Consider the following 17,317-nt stretch of genomic DNA (forward strand, 5'->3'; position numbering starts at 1 on the left):
TCGTACCCCAGCACCCCGCCGCTGCCCGCCTGGCCCACTGCGGCACACGCTACCTCCTCCTACAAGATCTACGTCCACGACTCGGCGCCGTCCTGGACCTTGTCTCCCTTCCAGGAGTCGACCACCACCACGCCGGAGGCGAGCACGACCCCCAAAACCCGTAAGTGTCGCCGGCCGCCCCGCGCCCTCGGACTGCCCGGTGCGCGCCTCGCCCCGTCCAGAGCCGGCGCTGGCCGAGCGCCGGCGGGGTCGGGCCGGGGCGATGCGTCGGTCGGAGGTGGCGGCCCTGTCTTTCCCGTGCTGTTGCTGCCATGCGGGAGGCCGGCGAGCTCCGAAGTTTGCGCTTCTTACTCCCTTCCCTGCTTGCGCCCCCTTTTTACCCCCGGCAAGTTCCCTGCTTGTGTGATGGATGGTGAGGCAGGAGCAGCCATTTGAGGAGACTGCTTTTCGTTGTGGATTTAGGAAGGATGCAGACCCCCTCCCCCCTTTCCTCCTCCAGGCTGGTCTGCGAAAGGTACTTAGGAGATACTGGGAGGTATCTGAGCGAGAGGGACTAGTGATGACCCCCCAGAAGGGGCAGTGTGGAGAGTGGTCTTCAGCAGGTGCGGGGTGGATTGTGCATGTGCTTCTCTGCTGGTGACGGAGTTTGGTTTCCCGCACACTCGTCTCCCTTGAAACGAGGGCGGGCTCCGCAGGGATGCTCTCTCCGTCCCAGTGCCCGGCTCCTGAAGGAGCTGCTGCCAGCTCCGCCAGGAAGGAGCCCGGGGCACCCCGCGGATGTGCAGAGCCATCCCAGCGCTTTGCCGGCTCCCGTGTGTAGACACAGCACCGCGTTGCCGTAACTGACTGGGTTTTTTTTAAGCAGAGGAGGGGGCTAGTTCTCCGATTGATGCTTGGTGGCTGGTTCTTCCCACCCTCCCAAGCACAAACCTAAGGATTCGGGCTAAAGCTGAAGATTCGCTTGGGTGCATCAACTTTCAGCTTCTCATAGAGGTTACTTAGGACAAATGCAGTCCTTGCCAAAAGAACTTCTGTGCGATGCTATTTAGTGAAATGCTCAATTATACTGTATTGTAGTATTCTTCTGTGCTTTCTTGGATGCAGTAGAGGAAGTGAAAAGCCGGGTGTCCTCCATTAACTCTTAGTTGCTGCTGCTGGAAACGTCAGTTCAATTGAATCGCTTTTACAGCCCAGGGCTCCCCTTTTGTATGCTAATGTAGGGGTATTCTGCTGGAGGATTTTGTTAGAAAGCAATATGAACTTTATTTTGTCTATTAAATCTGTTTGCTGATAAGCACTGGGGCAGAGAGTATAGGCAGCGCAAGCTGATCTTGTGAACTGACAAAATTGGGAGAAGAACAGCAAATTTGATGTGTGTGGGTGGGTGGGTGTGCAGGTGGCGGATGTCTGGGAATGATTACGAATAAAACTATCACTAAATCAGAAGAGCTAACAAGGCAGTAACTCGTTTCTCCTGTCTCTGTCACAGTAATTGAGGGAGAAGCAGCCCTTACAGGTGCGTCCAAGCCTGCATATTCTGTAGGTACAACCTACGGTAGTCGGAAGTTACCAGAAGGAAAATCTTTTGTGAAGCTGAACCCAACCTGTTTCACTCAGGTGTAGGAAGCTGTATAGGGCACTTCTCAAAAACAAAACAGCAAATGAAGCCAGATTTTCAACCCATGTCTCTATTTTCAATCCTTGTGTGAACCAGATATGCTACATGGTTCTTCCAACTGCTGTGATCTGTGTGTATCTGCCTGGGCTTGCCAGGTGGGATCTGTCGGGGTATAAATGCACCCTTGCAATCCCTTCCTTTCTCCCCTTTCTGTCTCGTTGGGTATGTAAGAGAAATGCACAGCAATTTCCGCCCCTCTAGGCTGTCTTCTTACAAGATATATCAGGAATATCCTGATTAATAAATAATGTTCAGCTGACAGGACTCTCCTCCATGCAAGACACACAAAGGAAGAAGAAAAACCACAATCATGAAATGTTCCTGGTAGGTGCAGAGCTTCCTAACTATTTTTTGTTTTAGGGAGGCTGCTAATACCTTTTACAGCAGGGTGTTTCCCTTCATTAAATGCAGCTCGGTTATAGGATGGAAATGCAAGAAGTGCAAATCCAGCAGAAATTGACCCTGTTTGGGCACATTGATAGCAGAGATTATCATTAATGGAAGATTAAATAGATTACATAAAAAAGGATTTGAATTTGTAGGGCATATGAACATTTTTTTAAAGCCTACAGCTGTACTCTCCTGATACATTTAAGCATCTCTAAGGATACATGTAAAATTCTTCAAGGCTGCAGTATCCATTGAGGGGAGAGACAGGAGAAATGCAGTGTTTGTGCTGTGAACTGCTGACATGGTGTGACCCCAAAGCAAGCATCTGCGTCTGCCACTAATAGCTCTCAGCAAGAAAGGGAATTTTTTAAAAAACAAATTCATTCTAATTTCCCAGGTTGAGCTGCATGTTCCTTCTGTGCCCGTTGTTCCAGCTGCTATTGAAATGAAAGTCATGGATCCTGCTGTACCTTGTGAATACAAATCTGACATGATGAATCTCATGCCCCAGCTTTCAAAATAGTGCACGCCCTTGTGTCATCCTCTGGCTTGGCAAGGCACATATGTGGGAAGGAGTCATAGGTTATTTAGCATTTCACAGCTTTTAAGAAAAGAAGCAGCTGTCTTTATTTATACTGGTTTATGTTGTAGTTTATTTAATTGTTTTAACACGTTAAAACAGGACTTAGGAAAATGGAAGGCGAATCAGGAGTTATTTCTCTAGAAAGCCAGATGATTGCCCACCTGAATAAATGTTGGTAAAGCCTTTTCTCTGTGTGTGTATTCATCTGAGGAGATGTTGTGAAATCTCTCTTTTTTGTGGGTGTGCATAATGACAATAATTCTTGGTTGTGTTTCACTCAAAGTCAAGCTATCTGTTAGCTGTTTTGAAAGTTCTTGATGAAGATCCTTCAGGTTCTGACTAAGCAAAAGCCACTTATTCATCAAATCTCGCTCTGTATCTTGTTCCTGCATGTGTTTTCCATGATCACGTATGGACTATGTCTTTTCAGCCTAAGCCTCTTCATCCAGTGCTCAGTGTAAAAGTCAATCATTGATTTAGAAGGATAGTCTAGCCTGTAGATCAGAAAAATCAACCAACAGACTGGAACATGCCAGTGAGGTTTTATTTTTATCAAGCCATCGGTTTCATTTCTAAGGAGTCATGCCCTGATTTTTCCAATATGCATTTTTCATGGTATTCTGGGTTCTTCAGTAATGTTATTATCCTTAAATTGAGATACTGGACTTATAAGAATTCCTGTGTGAATTCAGCTATGAAATAGCACTGTGGTTTCTCTTGTGTTCATACGACCAAAGGCTAATGCAGAGAACTGAGGTCAGGCAGGTGGGGCTCAACTAATGCATAGTAACCAAGAAAAGAGATGTTACAGAACACTTAATCGATATATCTTGTGAAGTCCAATTGCAACCTTTTTTTGCGAGTCTGAGTATTCTTTGATTTCCTGCTAAAGATTTTCTGGTCCAGTCGTTTATCCTCGTCATATCTCTGACTGTTTGTTATGCACGGCATGGGTTCAAGTAACAAGCATCTGGCAGATGCACTGCTACCAGCACTGACATTTTGGTAAAAGCTGTTTGTTTTATTTTGCACTGACTCAAATATCTTTTTCACATTAAGGATGACACTTAGATGGAACTGCGGGGTTTTCACCAACTGGAGGGTGTTGTGGGAGGTGCCAAACTGTAGTAAAACCAGACCTACTCTTCCCAGAGCTCTGAAGCGTTCTGCCAGCAGATGACACGGATCGCAAACACTTCGCATGATGAGCGTGAGCTGTCATTGAATCGAGGGAAGCACACGTGACTGTGAAGCATGTGCCTTCAGCATTAACTGAGATTAATATGCCAGTTATCTATCCATTTTAGATGCTTCAAAAGCTATTGAATTGAAAAAAAAAATAGTGAGGCAAACAACTGAGAGTTTTAAGAGCATTTGCTTCTTCTTCATTCCCACTTACTTTCTATTCACATACCTTCAGTCAGTACCACAGGCATGATTACATTTGTGTTTCCCATCTTAAATACTTGTTGACAGGAAGGCTACCATCAAGGTAAAAATAACAAATACAGATTTGCAGCTACATCAGTGAAGTGAAAGTTACTGTATTTTTTTATTTTTTCATATTTTACAGTTATAACTTGCTTTATCTGTTTCAATTAAGTTGCATGACACTGGGCTTAATTCTGTTTTCCATTTTTAATCCTCTTTATAGCTAGGGACTAGAGCAGTTAACACTGAATTCATAAATAAGTGGAATATTCAAATAAGCCCCACTCAGATATGTACATTGATTCTATTCATATATATTTCTTCTTTCTCCCCTTTATTAAAGTGATTTTTGTAATCCTATGACCTAGAAGAGCTTGCACAGCACTGGTGTGATGGGTGCAAGGGATATGGCTGAAATTATCCCATGCTGATTTTTAACCCTGATGGAAATTCTTTTGGGGACTGTAAAGTTCGTCATTACAGTGGTTTAACCGGTGATCACTGCTGAAAGCAAAGCCTTGCACTTTATTTGGTGTATTTTTTTTACATCTATACAAGGACATTATGTGATCTATTATATGTTGACAACAGAATACCATTATTAAATTAAAGTATTGATTCATTGCAAAGGATTATGCTAAAGTAATGCCGATGGTTTCTCTAAACCCACAGAAAATGGAAATTAAAAATTAAAGCAGAAGACCTGTCTCTACAGTATTGTGTCTAGTGTTGCAGTACATTTATCATATGACTCATTGCTTTGAAACCCCCTGCAAAGCCCAGTGAACACATGGATTGCTGTGGATTTGGCCTTGACTTTCAATTTCATAGCCCATATGGTTTTCAGGAAGTACCTGAAACTACCAGTGTTTGGTTTTGCTGTTTTCTTCTGTGATTTGTTTGGAAACAAGCTGCATGAGGAAAAGTGCCTAGTAAAATCATGTGGGATGACTTGGTCACAAGCATATATAAATAAATTGGTTAAAAACAGAGGCTTATTTGTCTCTGAGCCTGGTGGTTTCTTTTTGAGCTTCTTTGTGTTTGAACGACTTTGCAATAGTGCGCATATGCGTGCACACATGAAAAATGAGCACGGATTTGTGCATTTGCACAGTGCCAGTTTTTGAGGAGGATCAGGATCTCAAAGCCTGTGGTAACTCTAGGACCAGTCTTTGGCTGCTTTGGTTCTGGTGCTTGTCCATTCAGTGTGGTTCAGAAAAGAAACTCAGAGGTTTCACTGGAGCTGGTTGGACTGAATGCGAAGCTGAAGTGCATCCTTTATGTTCTGCTGTGTGGAAGGGGGTTGTAGTTACTATTAAGTACAAGTATTTTTCATTATTGTTTTGCATTACAAGAGTAGACAAAACACAGGAAAAAAAAAAGAAATACTTTGTGTTATGGAGATGTTTTCTTCCTCCAAGGGACTTACTTCTTGGATCAATACGGTGAAGGTTGGAAGTGTCATTTAATGAGGTGGCTGTGTATTCTCATTGCTCAGAACTCAGTTTCCAAGGTGGACAGCTCATAAACCCACTTTCTTACTTTTACCTTCCCCTTCACACCTAAACTCAATCCATTCCACTGAGTAAAGTGCATCTTCATTGGAGGAAAGTAGCTCCCTGTGAGGGTGGAGCGAGGGCACTTCTAACCTGGACAAGACAGAGGATAAACGTTCAGGCAGCTTCTAAGTAGCACAGAGAAAGTAAACGCACACAGGTGGGCAACTGCTTTTTGAGCGGGTTTCTATTTTGTATCACACAGGTTTCTGGGGGCCCTTAGTAGAATGCCTTCAAGAGGAAAAATTGAATAAAGCAGCCACGAGGAAAATTAAAGTAGCAACTGCACTTGTAAATTTCCATGTCCTTTTCACGGAAGAAATGCCTAATTGGATCAACTCTTCCTGGTGAAATTGGGAGATAGCAGAGAAAAGTATATTAACTAAATTCTTGTTGCTAACTGTTTAAATGATTGCTTCTGAACTTTTTCAATATGCTCAATATTACTACAGTAATGTTTAAAAAATCAAGAAAGAATAATTCTTCCAGTATTCCATCCTTTCTGTCCTCTAAGACCAATATTTTGGATTTCCAAAGCTGTGTTTCTCACGTAGCATTTAAATAGGAGGACTCCATGCCTTTTCAGGTCTTTTTTACAACACATTACTCCTGATTCCTTTTTTTCCTTGATGTAGATATGTTCACTGCTGACTGTAGGAGATAAACTATTCAGCTTCAAAGATAATTCACTTCATATCATGTTAAGCAACCTATTTTTAAGTCCAAATTGATTTATATTTTGTCCTCAGAGTGATTTTATTTTTTTTTATTTCTGCAAGAGTTAAACATCTGGGGAAAGTTCAGGTAGAATGGAAGAGGCTCGCTGTCCAATAAAAACATAACTGGGTAAAGAGATTTTGGTTTGGAATACCTGAATTCTGCTTTGGCACCTGTAAAATCAACCCAGAAACCTGCAAAGTCTCCTCTTTTTACTTTAATATCTTTTTGTTTGTTAGTTTTTGGGTTTATGTCTTTTCTTTTTCTTTTAAAATTTGAATTAATCTCTTGGCAATTCTAAGGAGCCTACAGTTGTGTCCCATCCCCGTTTGCCACTTGTATTTTCCTCTCATAAGAAAGATGCACATTAGCAGTGCATCTATATTGGCAACATAGTAGGTGCTCTTTATAGAAAAATTAATTAGTATTTTAGTCTGTATGAAAATTCAGACCTTTCACAGAGACATTTTGTAACTCTTGTAGTAAAGCATTGAGGAAAAAATATCCTGATAGTGTTCTGTGTAGAAGCTGTGCTGAATGAAGTAGTTTATAGTCTTCCATTTTTTATAATGAGATTGCTATATGGCCAAGTTTTGCAAACATTATAGGCCTGCTTTAGGGTGTGCTAGTGATGCATTTTCTCTTTTGTAGAGTTATGTATCTGCATAATCAGGGCCAATTTTCGTGAACACCTGTGTGATTAAATGTGTTAGTCTGTCTTAGATGTCAGTGTGAGTGCTTATGAAACATGCCTGTGTAAGTAAATGTGGATCAGCTTTTTAAAGGCTACCAGCATTTAAATGTGCTTATTAGAAGGGAGCTTCTATCAGAGCATTTTCTTTTTGTGTGTGTTCTTAGCACTGCCTTGAAAAATATACCATTATCCTGTTTACCCTTTGCCTGAAATGAGTTCTGTAGTAAAAATCTTTGTGTTCTGGAGGACTGTAGTTGCTTAGCTGTAGACTGTCACAAGACACATGGGTCAGGAATCCTTTTATGCATCATTTTTAAATTATTTCTTTTCCTGATTTTTATTTTTCATTATTCTTGAAAATATTTCTTCTTTTGTAGTTTTTCTCTGTAGTATGTTCTCAGCTTGCGGTATGCCAAAATTGACTTTTTCATGAAACTCATAGATAGAAAATGCTTTCTAAAGCTTTAGGGATGGCAAGATGTGTTTTAAGATCTATTTATTTTCTGAAACCACAATTATGAAATAAATGCTACATTGTTCTTTTCTCAGCATCATTCCTGTAAAAGTTTAAGATTCTAGTTCAGCAAGAACTGAGCTTTGATTGCTGGCTGTTACCAGACAGAGGGGCTATAGCACTGTGCAATAGCAAACCATTAAATTAGTATTAATAGCAAATAGCCTCTTTTCCAGATCTGAGTATTCTCACTGATGTCAGAACTTGTAAGGCAAGGATTGAAATAAGGGGTGTTATTCTCCTGGAAGGCTGTTGGTGGTCTACTTTAACTGCAGTGACAAGGGGTTGACAAGGAGGGTCGAAGACATTCAACCCAGCCTGTGATTGCTGTGCTGCTTCTGAATGTGATCAAGATTTTAACAAAGCCAAGAAAGCTGTACTGAAAAGCGTTGCTAACCTGCAAAACTAACTGCAAGGCTAATGTTTACTTACATCTCCCAGTTCAGTGCATAGGAAAACAGCATTTCCTGTAGTGTGTTCAGAGTGCCTCAGAGTTGTAGCTAACTGCCCTTCTCAGTGGCTGAGTAATACCACTGAATATTAAAAAAAAAGTGGGGAATCTTTGTTTCCTCTCCCCTGGTGAATTACAGTACAAGTGGTGAGTGGGTTATCATTAGAGTAGTACTAAGCTATCCCAGAAGCTTTGACTAGGAATTGATTGTATAATATTTGCTAGAAACAATCCAGTAATTTTCTTCCAAAGGGGTTGCTTTCTTAGTTTTTTTTTAAGAGTAGTGTTGTGTGGAGAGAAAATTAATTTTCTTGTTCAATCTGTGAATGAATTCACAAAAGAGAAGCAGGGGTTTTGTTGGAAACCCAGAGATAAGCTGCGCTGAAGTGGTTTGGTGATTTTCCTGCCAGACTTTGCTCTGCCAGGGTTCAGTGGGCAGTGGGTTCAGGAACTTAACTGAGGGGATTATTCTGATGAGTGTCAGTGCTCCCGATTTAGAAGGGTAGAGGTACTTTTATAATTATTTCATAAGTAGCTAAACCACATTAGCCTGAAATCTGGCCCAGATACATAATGGTCATACTGGTAAAAGTTCAATCCTCTTGATTTTTTTTTTTTTTTTTTTGTAATAACTAGAAAGCTTAAATGCAATGCACAACTGCATGCAGCAATAACATTTTCCTTAAGCACATTGTGTTTCTTTTGCTTTTAGATTTCAATCTTTGTTGTATTACTTATTGTAATAGAGCATACAACACATTTCACAGGGTCAGCTGCTTATTTATAAGCTGTATCTCGGTGTAATGAAGTTGGTTGTAATTAGTTTTCATCAAAAAATGTTAGAAAAATGCCGGTTGCAAACTAGAACAATTTATAAGTTATACTGTCTTAACAGGTGAAAGTAATCATTGATGCTGTTTCTGAGCTTATAATAGATACACTTTTAAATTCACTGATTATCTCAAAGTAATGATAGTAAAATGATGCAGTCTGCTGCTGAGGCTGCTTCTGCAGCAGATTTTCCTAGTGCACATGGGCTCTCTTTCTACTCACTCTGTTAGGAGGTTGTACCTTTGCCTCAACTAATTACCTTCTGAGCTGTGAGGACCTTGATGCTCATCATCATAAAACCAACAGAGAAAATGCAGCATTCACAGGATACTCTGAGTCTCTTTGGTGCTGGGGAGGTTGAACATTTGCTGTCACCTTGCCTTAGAGAGGAAGGGGGGTTGTGGGCAGCGGAGGTGACGAGGTGAGCTGTGCCTGGGTTGGCCTGGCCTGGGGACAGCATGAGCTACCCTGCTGTTCTCTACAAAAGCACATAGGGAAAGAAGTGTTTCTAATACCTTTTCATATCTGGAACACGTTCTTTACAGAGCCCTACTTAGTCATACATTAAAAGCCTGAATAGTAACTTAATATTTTGAATTGGTTTTAGAAGTGTCTGCCTGCAATAGGGAATTCTTTCAGGTTTTAGTTCTTGGATGGCTGGATTTAATCTGAATATATGAAGCTGAAATGCTAGTGTGTGATATGTTTAATAGGAGAAGAGTTTGGTGCTGTTATTGTTATTTTATAGGAGGCTGAAAAGATCACTTGCACCTACTGGATTTCAGTATTTGGGTGCACTACCAGGCTTGAATGTACCTTGTGTTTGCATACATTTGGAAATCTGTCCTCTGTCACCTTGATAGGTGTAGGGGATTTGTGGCCAGCCACAGCTTTGCTTCTGTAAGGTTGATCTATAAATATGAACTAAACACACACAGGTTGAGGAGCTACTGAGCTCCTCATTCCTGGTGTGTTTACAGGGCATAATTTGGAACCATGAACACATATTTATTTCAATTTTACAATAATTAAAATACACTTATTCCCGATTTTAACTGGGTACCTGACTGGTCAGTGATGTACCTATAGAAAAGAAAGTGTATTGGACAGGCATAGAGATAAAATTCCTTGCTAAAGAGATGATGGTGGGTAGATACCTACAGTGAAGATGAGGTATGTTAGGTGATCAAAAGATTAATGACTCTTGTGAGATGTTTTATTTGCACACTGAGAATTTTGGCTGCTTAAAAGCAGTGTGGGTTTATTAGGGAGCTTATTTTGTTTTAAACGCTTTTAAGAAGATACTGTAAGATTATATCTAATTAATTAGACACATTACATTTGAATTATTTAATTAGAGATTATTTTTCAAACACTCCTTAAAATTATAATATTTTTTTCACATTTGTAATCCTGTTTGTGAATGCAATCTATATGACAGCATAGACTCTTGGACATTTTTCCTAACAAATACTACTTAACAATAAATTTCCTATATTTTTGTGTTGTGGAACAGAATTAGAATCTGAGGAACTCATGTGGAACTGAGTACTCAGGGGGAGCTGTAGGGTGGTCAGCTGTCCTGTAAGAATCACAGCAAGAAGCAGGATAGACTACAGACAGGCACTTGACTGAATGTTTTACATGAGAACTCTTCATTAAGAGAAATTTAGAGTCCAAACATAATGAATTTATTCTAATTATCACCGGATCTTGGTCAAACCCTTCGATGGCAAAGTGGTAATTAAAAGCTTCTAAGTTCAGTTCAACTCTGTACAAATAGAGGTTGGGATAATCAAAACTTAAATAAAGGAAATCAGGAGGATATTAAATTAAACATATGTGGCACGCAATTGCAGTAGCTGTTACAGAAAATCCGCTGATGTAAAAAAACCCCAGCAAAGCCCAGATCCCAAACGTAATAGCCGAGATTTACCAGCATTTCACCTTTTTGTTCGTTACTTTGTACAATGATTTCATACATTACATAACACAGTAACTTTTCCCTCGAGGCACAGAAAAAGCAAGCTTGTAGTGCGTAGGTGGAGCTCCTTCTCTGGAGACAGCGCTCAGGCGTGAATAAACGGCGCTGCACCGCCTGCTCTGGAGCTCTGCCCTTTGCTGCTACCGCTCAACAAAATCACCCTCACTTTCCCTTTCCACCAGAAAAAGGGTGGCTTTAGCAGTGTAGAGCTATTCTAACAGTCAACTTCCATAGAATGACTTCTTTCTCACTAGTTTAGCTTGCTTGTTGGTGTGCTCTTCATCCCAAAAAGTTGTTAAAACCTCAATGAAAGTAAAAGATCCGAGACTGTTGGTTACTGGAAGTTAGGAGACCAGGAGTGGTTCCTTTTCCTCAAGCTCAGGTTTTCTTATTTGTGAAATAAAGACGTGGTGAAGAGGTACAGATGAGAAGTGAGGTGTGTATTAATGAATATTCAAAACATAAGAAGGAAATATACTTCACAAGTCTTGTTTCAAATTTCAGAAAGTACCTGATATCCTTGATGGTTCTGTTGCTTGAGTGTCTGATAATTTCCAATAATTCTCTGACAGTGAAATCTATTGGACTTAAATACTAAAGAGGAAGGGATAGAAGCTTCTATTTTTTTTTGGGGGGGTGTTTTAAAAATATATCTCCAAATATAGCCAAGATCTGTCCCCAGCTGACAGGGCTGTATCTGACAGGAGGGCAGGGCTGTCTGTGAGACACCCCAGCCAGCCAGTTACTCTAGTTAGCGATTCTTTATTTTTGTCCTGCAGCGAGTGGAATCAGGTTTGAATTTGGGACACTCATTAGGCCAAAGCCTGCCATTATGACAACCCCATCTAAATCTTTTCAGCTTAACTTTATAATCACTTGTCACTGGGAATTTTAGTAACTACTATGTTTTATATTGCTGTCTTGTTATATTTTCGAACCAAAGTGTTATTGTTGCCATATCTCACATCAAAAGGAAGAAACACTTTCAGTATGGTGTAGTCTTCTATAGATAGACTCAAAATGCTCCCTGAGTAGGTGGGATTCTAATCCAAATCCAAACCCAATGAGATAAGTGAGAATAAGTGGGCTCTAGCTAACATTTAAAATAAACAGTTACAAAGGAGTGACTTGCTTAGCCTAGTCTGTTGTTCCGCATTTGCTGATATTTGACTTTTATGAAGTGTAACTATGCTGATCTCTTAAGGAAAAAAAACTAACACTAAAAATGCATTTATTAGAGGGAATCTCAGATGGAGAATGAAACAAGTTTTATGGGAGAGGTATTGTAGTAGATCAACCAATACAACTGGAGAAAAATTGGCAAATGGTTTTTCTGTGTCTCTGGTGAGGGGAGATAACTTTTCACTTCTCAAATTCCAATAACACGATTCCAATATCAACAAACTTTGAGTTGCTTGTTGGCTTTTTTTGAATTAGCTGAAAAGTTTTTCGTAACTTGAACTAATATGCTTGGGTTTCGAGTGTAAATAGGTAAGTGTAAAGCTTGCTAAATGTTTTATTTGCTTATTTTTCCTGCTGTTAGGTTCAGGGTTTAAAAAAAAATGTCTGTAGCACAGAAACTTACAAGTGGTGGGCAAGAAACTGTTAAGCATCTTAAAATGTTCATATACTCAGTATTTTGGAGAAATGTTTAGTATCGTGAGTTATTACTTAGGATAAATATTGTATTAACATCTAGATGTATGACCCCAGCACACACGTTTGCATGGAGGACTCACTCGTTATGAATTTCAAAGCCTGTACGAAATGATTTACACCCGTGTTTGAAAAACATGTTTTGGTAATAGCCTTTTTAATGCCTTGAGGGCATTTAATTGCCATTAAGTGGCACAATCTGCTGTTTGGAATGGAGAGCTGGGAATATTTCAATTGCAAATAGGATAATGAAATGGATTGAGAACAAGGAGGAGTAATAACTGAATAGATCGGTGATATTAACAATGAGATTGGCATCCTTTTTATGCCCAGAGTATATGGCATGTACCCCACAAGGTGGGATATCTGTTTCCCAGGCAGTCATTGATAACATGATTATCTGTTTCCTACAGGTAGTTGACTACTGAAGTCTGCAAGTGGCCTGATATGGGACACATTGAAACTCTACTAGTCTGGAACAGTCGTGCCTGGCCCCTTTTACTGAGTGGTGGGCTAATATCTGTGTGGAAGGGTTTTGACAATGTTTTTATATTTTACATTTTGCATGGCTCTCAGTGGTTCTGTCAGGCTTGATTTGTAAAAAAAATTTACAGTTCTCTAAAGTCCCAGGTAGTCTTTCTGTAAACCATGGGAAACCCTACGAAATGCCTGACTTCTCATAGAGCTAAGCAGCTGATTGTGTAACTATTGTGCAGAACCACTGGGAAGGGTACCACAAAAAGGGTGATTTGTAGATCTTTAGATAGTTTTGTAAAAAAACCTTAAAAAACCCAACACGTGGTATATGTGGAGTTTTTACATGAAATCAAGATGTGATCAGAGGAGGATTTGGTACTACATGTCTTAAAAATTAACTGTAGGATTGGACTTCAACTTGCAATAGGTATAAAATCTAAAATATTCTGCTAGATTTGGTTCTCAAAGTATAGACCATCATAACTGTGTAGAAATTTCGTTAATGGGTTCTGTAGAACCTTTTCAATAGGGACATGTATCAGTTATTCCCAAGTGATGCATTATTTGGAGGGAATGTACATAATAAACCTAACAGGAGCTGTCTTTCCCCATTTCATTGTTTTGATGTATGCTATGCTGCTGTGCTTTGCTGCTGCAGTGAAATTGTGAATGCTGTTTTCAGTGTTCTGGGCTGATTCTTCCATTGCTGCTGTTCAGTTAAGCTCTTCCAGAAATACCCAGAGAGAACAGGAGAACAGAGGTGGGAGCAGAGGTCTTATGCTGAGAGGAAATGAGAGAGACAGATTTAGAAGCTCAGGAGATTGGAAAAGCCAGTGGAACTGTTTGTATTGGGAATATTTAGCATGCTTTCTCTTAGGCCTAATTTATTATGATAAGGCTTCTGCCAGCAGGTGAATTATTGAAGAGCTAAGAAGGAAATTGCCCCAGGATGATGAGCCGTGCCCACAATCAGGTGATATAGTCTGGGAACAATCCCTGTTGTGCTCTCCAGCACAGGATCCTGTGGTGTTTCTCCCAGGGATTCTCCTGGAATGGGTGGTACTACCAAAGAGAAAGTTAATACGGGCTAGAGAAAGAATTGTGCATATGACGGGATATTTCACTGGATCTTATCAATTTCCCAAAAAAAAATATTTCCTAGCCAGTTAAGCCTGTTGTTTTGTCTGTGCTGCCTCTGCACTGTGTTGAATAAACATTTCATTGTCATCATCCTCATCACCTGAGTCTTCTCCAACCTGGAACCTTATTGAAAAGCTGTCCTGTGTCTCAATGAACAGGGAATTGTCCCTGAAAGGATGTGTGCGCCTTAATGTGCTTTCGTCATTCTTATTTTCCTTTTAGTATTATTTCATCCAAAATGCTGGTTTTCAAAAAAAATTATCATGAAGGGCAGCTCTATCTTTTAAAATTCTACCTAATGAGAAAAGAACTCTGAATTCAGAATGTCTTTTGAAGTTTTGAAGAAGAAGTCCGATGTGTCTTGTTTGTTTCTTGCCAGGTTCTGTGTATCTCTCTTCAGTTTTCACTTCTCTGCCACTTGCTGATTAGGATGAAAAAAATGATGTAGGCAACTGCAAAACATAAATTTGATACTTGTTTCCTACTAAGCAGATAATAACTTAATTGTATTCAAAACTTGCTTAATTCTTATAGGTCTTTTCTACTAAGACAATCTTATGAAACTCTTTGGAGAGAGAAATTTTTGGGATATCTTGGCCCCAGTGTGAGAGTCAGAAGCATAGTTTCACACCTGTTTCTGATTATTCATTTGTTATGGCTTTGGGTTTTTTATCAGATTATATTTTATTTTTTGCCAAGTGCCCTGGAATTTGCAATGAACTTTAGAAAGTAATCTTCTAGAAACTTTCCATGATGCTTCTTCTATATAAGTGCTTCATTTTCTCTATAAGTGGTTTCTACTGGAAATACAAAGTTTGTAGGAGAAGTTTCTCCATCATATTCTGCAGTAAAGATCAATGCACAGAAGTAATTTATCTGCAGTATCCATAATTGATGCCTGATCTTTTAGTAGAACATCTGATTCTTTCATAGCCTTCCTGTTACTGATACACTTAAATACTTTATTTATTGCCTTTACCTAATAGCTTTTAAAATTCTCTTGGTTTTCGGAATCATTTGCGCAGGATAGATTTTATTTTAGAAAGGATGTATTGTCATTTCACTTGCTGTCTTCCCCTGTTGTGTTCTCTTCCTTTCAGGGGGAGGAAGAACTCCACGCCTTCCTGGGTTTTATTACAATGTTATTTGAAATGCTTACATTTTATATTCTTAGGCTTCTCCTCTTCCATTTTCTTTTCATCCAACTTCCCAATTCTTTTGAAAAGCTTTTGAAAAGGCTGTTGTTTTTCTTGTCATCCCCCTTTTCTGTCATAACTGAGCTGCATCATACTCTCATGTTTTGAATTAGCTTCTGTTTTTCTGTGAGAACTGAGTCAAAACTGATTGCCCGATATCCTGTTCTTGCTGTTCCAAGAAGCAGCTGTTGCTGCTAGAAACAACAAAATAATAGATTACAAAACTACAATCATATTTTTCCATTTACTGTGTTCTGTGATCTTTTAAGTGGCCACAGTGGAGTAGAATTTTCTACATTTGCTTGCATCAATCAGGTAGAAAGTTGTCAAGTTACCCACTCTCTTCTGAGTCATTTCTGTTTACGTGAGGAAGCATTTGAAGACCTACTTCACCTTTAGCAATGTTGAAGTTCCTGTCTGATAGAGTTTTCCCATGATCACTGCGTTTAAGTGACTAATTTTTAAATAACCTCACGCAGTAAGAGTATATTTTCTGTTACACATGGGAATAAAATATTTGAAAATCATCCATAGAAATTTGTATTTTCTTACAGTGATATAGACTATCTTCCAAATTCTGTCTTGTGGTTCCTTAAATTACATTCTGGGTATGGACATTTTGCCTAAACATGGCATTTTCCTGAGCACTGCATGGTGCTTAAGGACATGAATTCGTGTCATCAGCCCTTCCAATAAGCGAGTTCTTCTCCTTCATGGTTCCTGCCAGTTCCTCGTGCCTGACCATGACCACAGGAGAGCTGTAGCTCCAATTAAATGAAATGTTGGCTGAGGAGCAGTCAGAACAGTCTGACTCTGATAACGGATCAGTTTCCTGATGGTTTTTTCCTTCAAAAGACAAGATCTTCATTTGGTGAGAATGCCAACGATGCTTTGATATGGTTTCCCACGTTTTGCCACTTTTGCTCTTCCTTTCCTTTCCAATACATTGGGTTTACAGCTGCTGGATTTGTCTGATGTGGGCCCCAGACATCGCTGAGACAGGAGGCTAACTCATAGTGTCCTTTCCTTAACATAAGGGTCCTTAATTCACTTTCATTTCCCTGCTCCTGGGTAATAAGTAACTTCTTTGGGATATACATACCACTACTCTTTCTCTTTGGAAATTAGTTTTTGTGGGTGTAGGTCTCTATTTTCAATCAAGAAAAAGTTTATATTTTTTAATAGTTATCCAGCTATTTTTTTTAATTACGTCTCTTCACTTTAGATCATTATCTGGTACTTTGACATTCTAATAGAATAATAAATTTGGGTGGAGGGGATGTGTATTCTGAACGACAGATGTCTTCACTCTTCCATGACTTTTCCATTTTTCATTTAAAAATACGCTGTCTGGGTTTTATGAGTCTCTTCTGCTTCCTCAAGAATAATTTAAACTTCCCAGAGTATTTATTTTTATAATTTAGCACCTTTTTGACACTTTCTACCTCTGAATTTGAAGTTCTTGCTAACCACCAGAAATTATTATTTAAATAAATATTGCAATGCACTGTGAAAGGACTTTCAGAAATACAGTAGGTTGCCTTTGTTCCTTAGATATGGTACTAACTAAACTTTATTTTGATCAGTTAATTTGTAGTGGCTTTATTCCCCTGAGCGGGTAATTAAATGAAGAATAAAACCATTTGAAAGAAAAAGCCTTTTGCATTTTCTTCATCTTTCTCAACATTTAGGAGAAGATAGAACGATATTGTATTTAAAAGGACAAAACAGCATTTAAAAAAATAGAATGTGTTACTTGTATTAGGTAGCACCATATTCTGTTTATGATGATATGGGATCCTTTTCAATTTGCAGTTGAATAGCATGTTCCTATATGGATGAATGCATTTGTTTTTCCAGAGGTCACATGCAGTAAAACTCCTGCTGTGCATCGATGAGGGAGTTCCGTGCATCTGTCCCTATTGCATCTATCCCACAGCCCCGTTCAGTGCCAGTCATCACTGCCAAACATGTCATCTGGATTTAGTCTCCATTCCTTTTCTCTATTAGAAACATTTG

At 39.5% G+C, this 17,317-nt stretch overlaps 1 protein-coding gene across 1 annotated transcript in view; it reads left to right on the top strand.

Moving 5' to 3' along the window:
• Positions 1 to 17,317, top strand: part of NRG3 (neuregulin 3) — a 370,457-nt gene that overhangs the window by 1,963 nt on the left and 351,177 nt on the right. The window contains exon 4 of the mRNA XM_042033732.1: positions 12 to 160. Coding sequence (XP_041889666.1) covers positions 12 to 160 — 149 coding nt within the window. The remainder of the gene's footprint in view (positions 1 to 11; positions 161 to 17,317) is intronic.

Source organism: Corvus kubaryi, unplaced genomic scaffold (assembly GCF_017639235.1).
Source record: "Corvus kubaryi isolate FWS band 111438036 unplaced genomic scaffold, C.kubaryi_AGA036_p1.0 37357, whole genome shotgun sequence".
Lineage (NCBI taxonomy): Eukaryota > Metazoa > Chordata > Aves > Passeriformes > Corvidae > Corvus > Corvus kubaryi.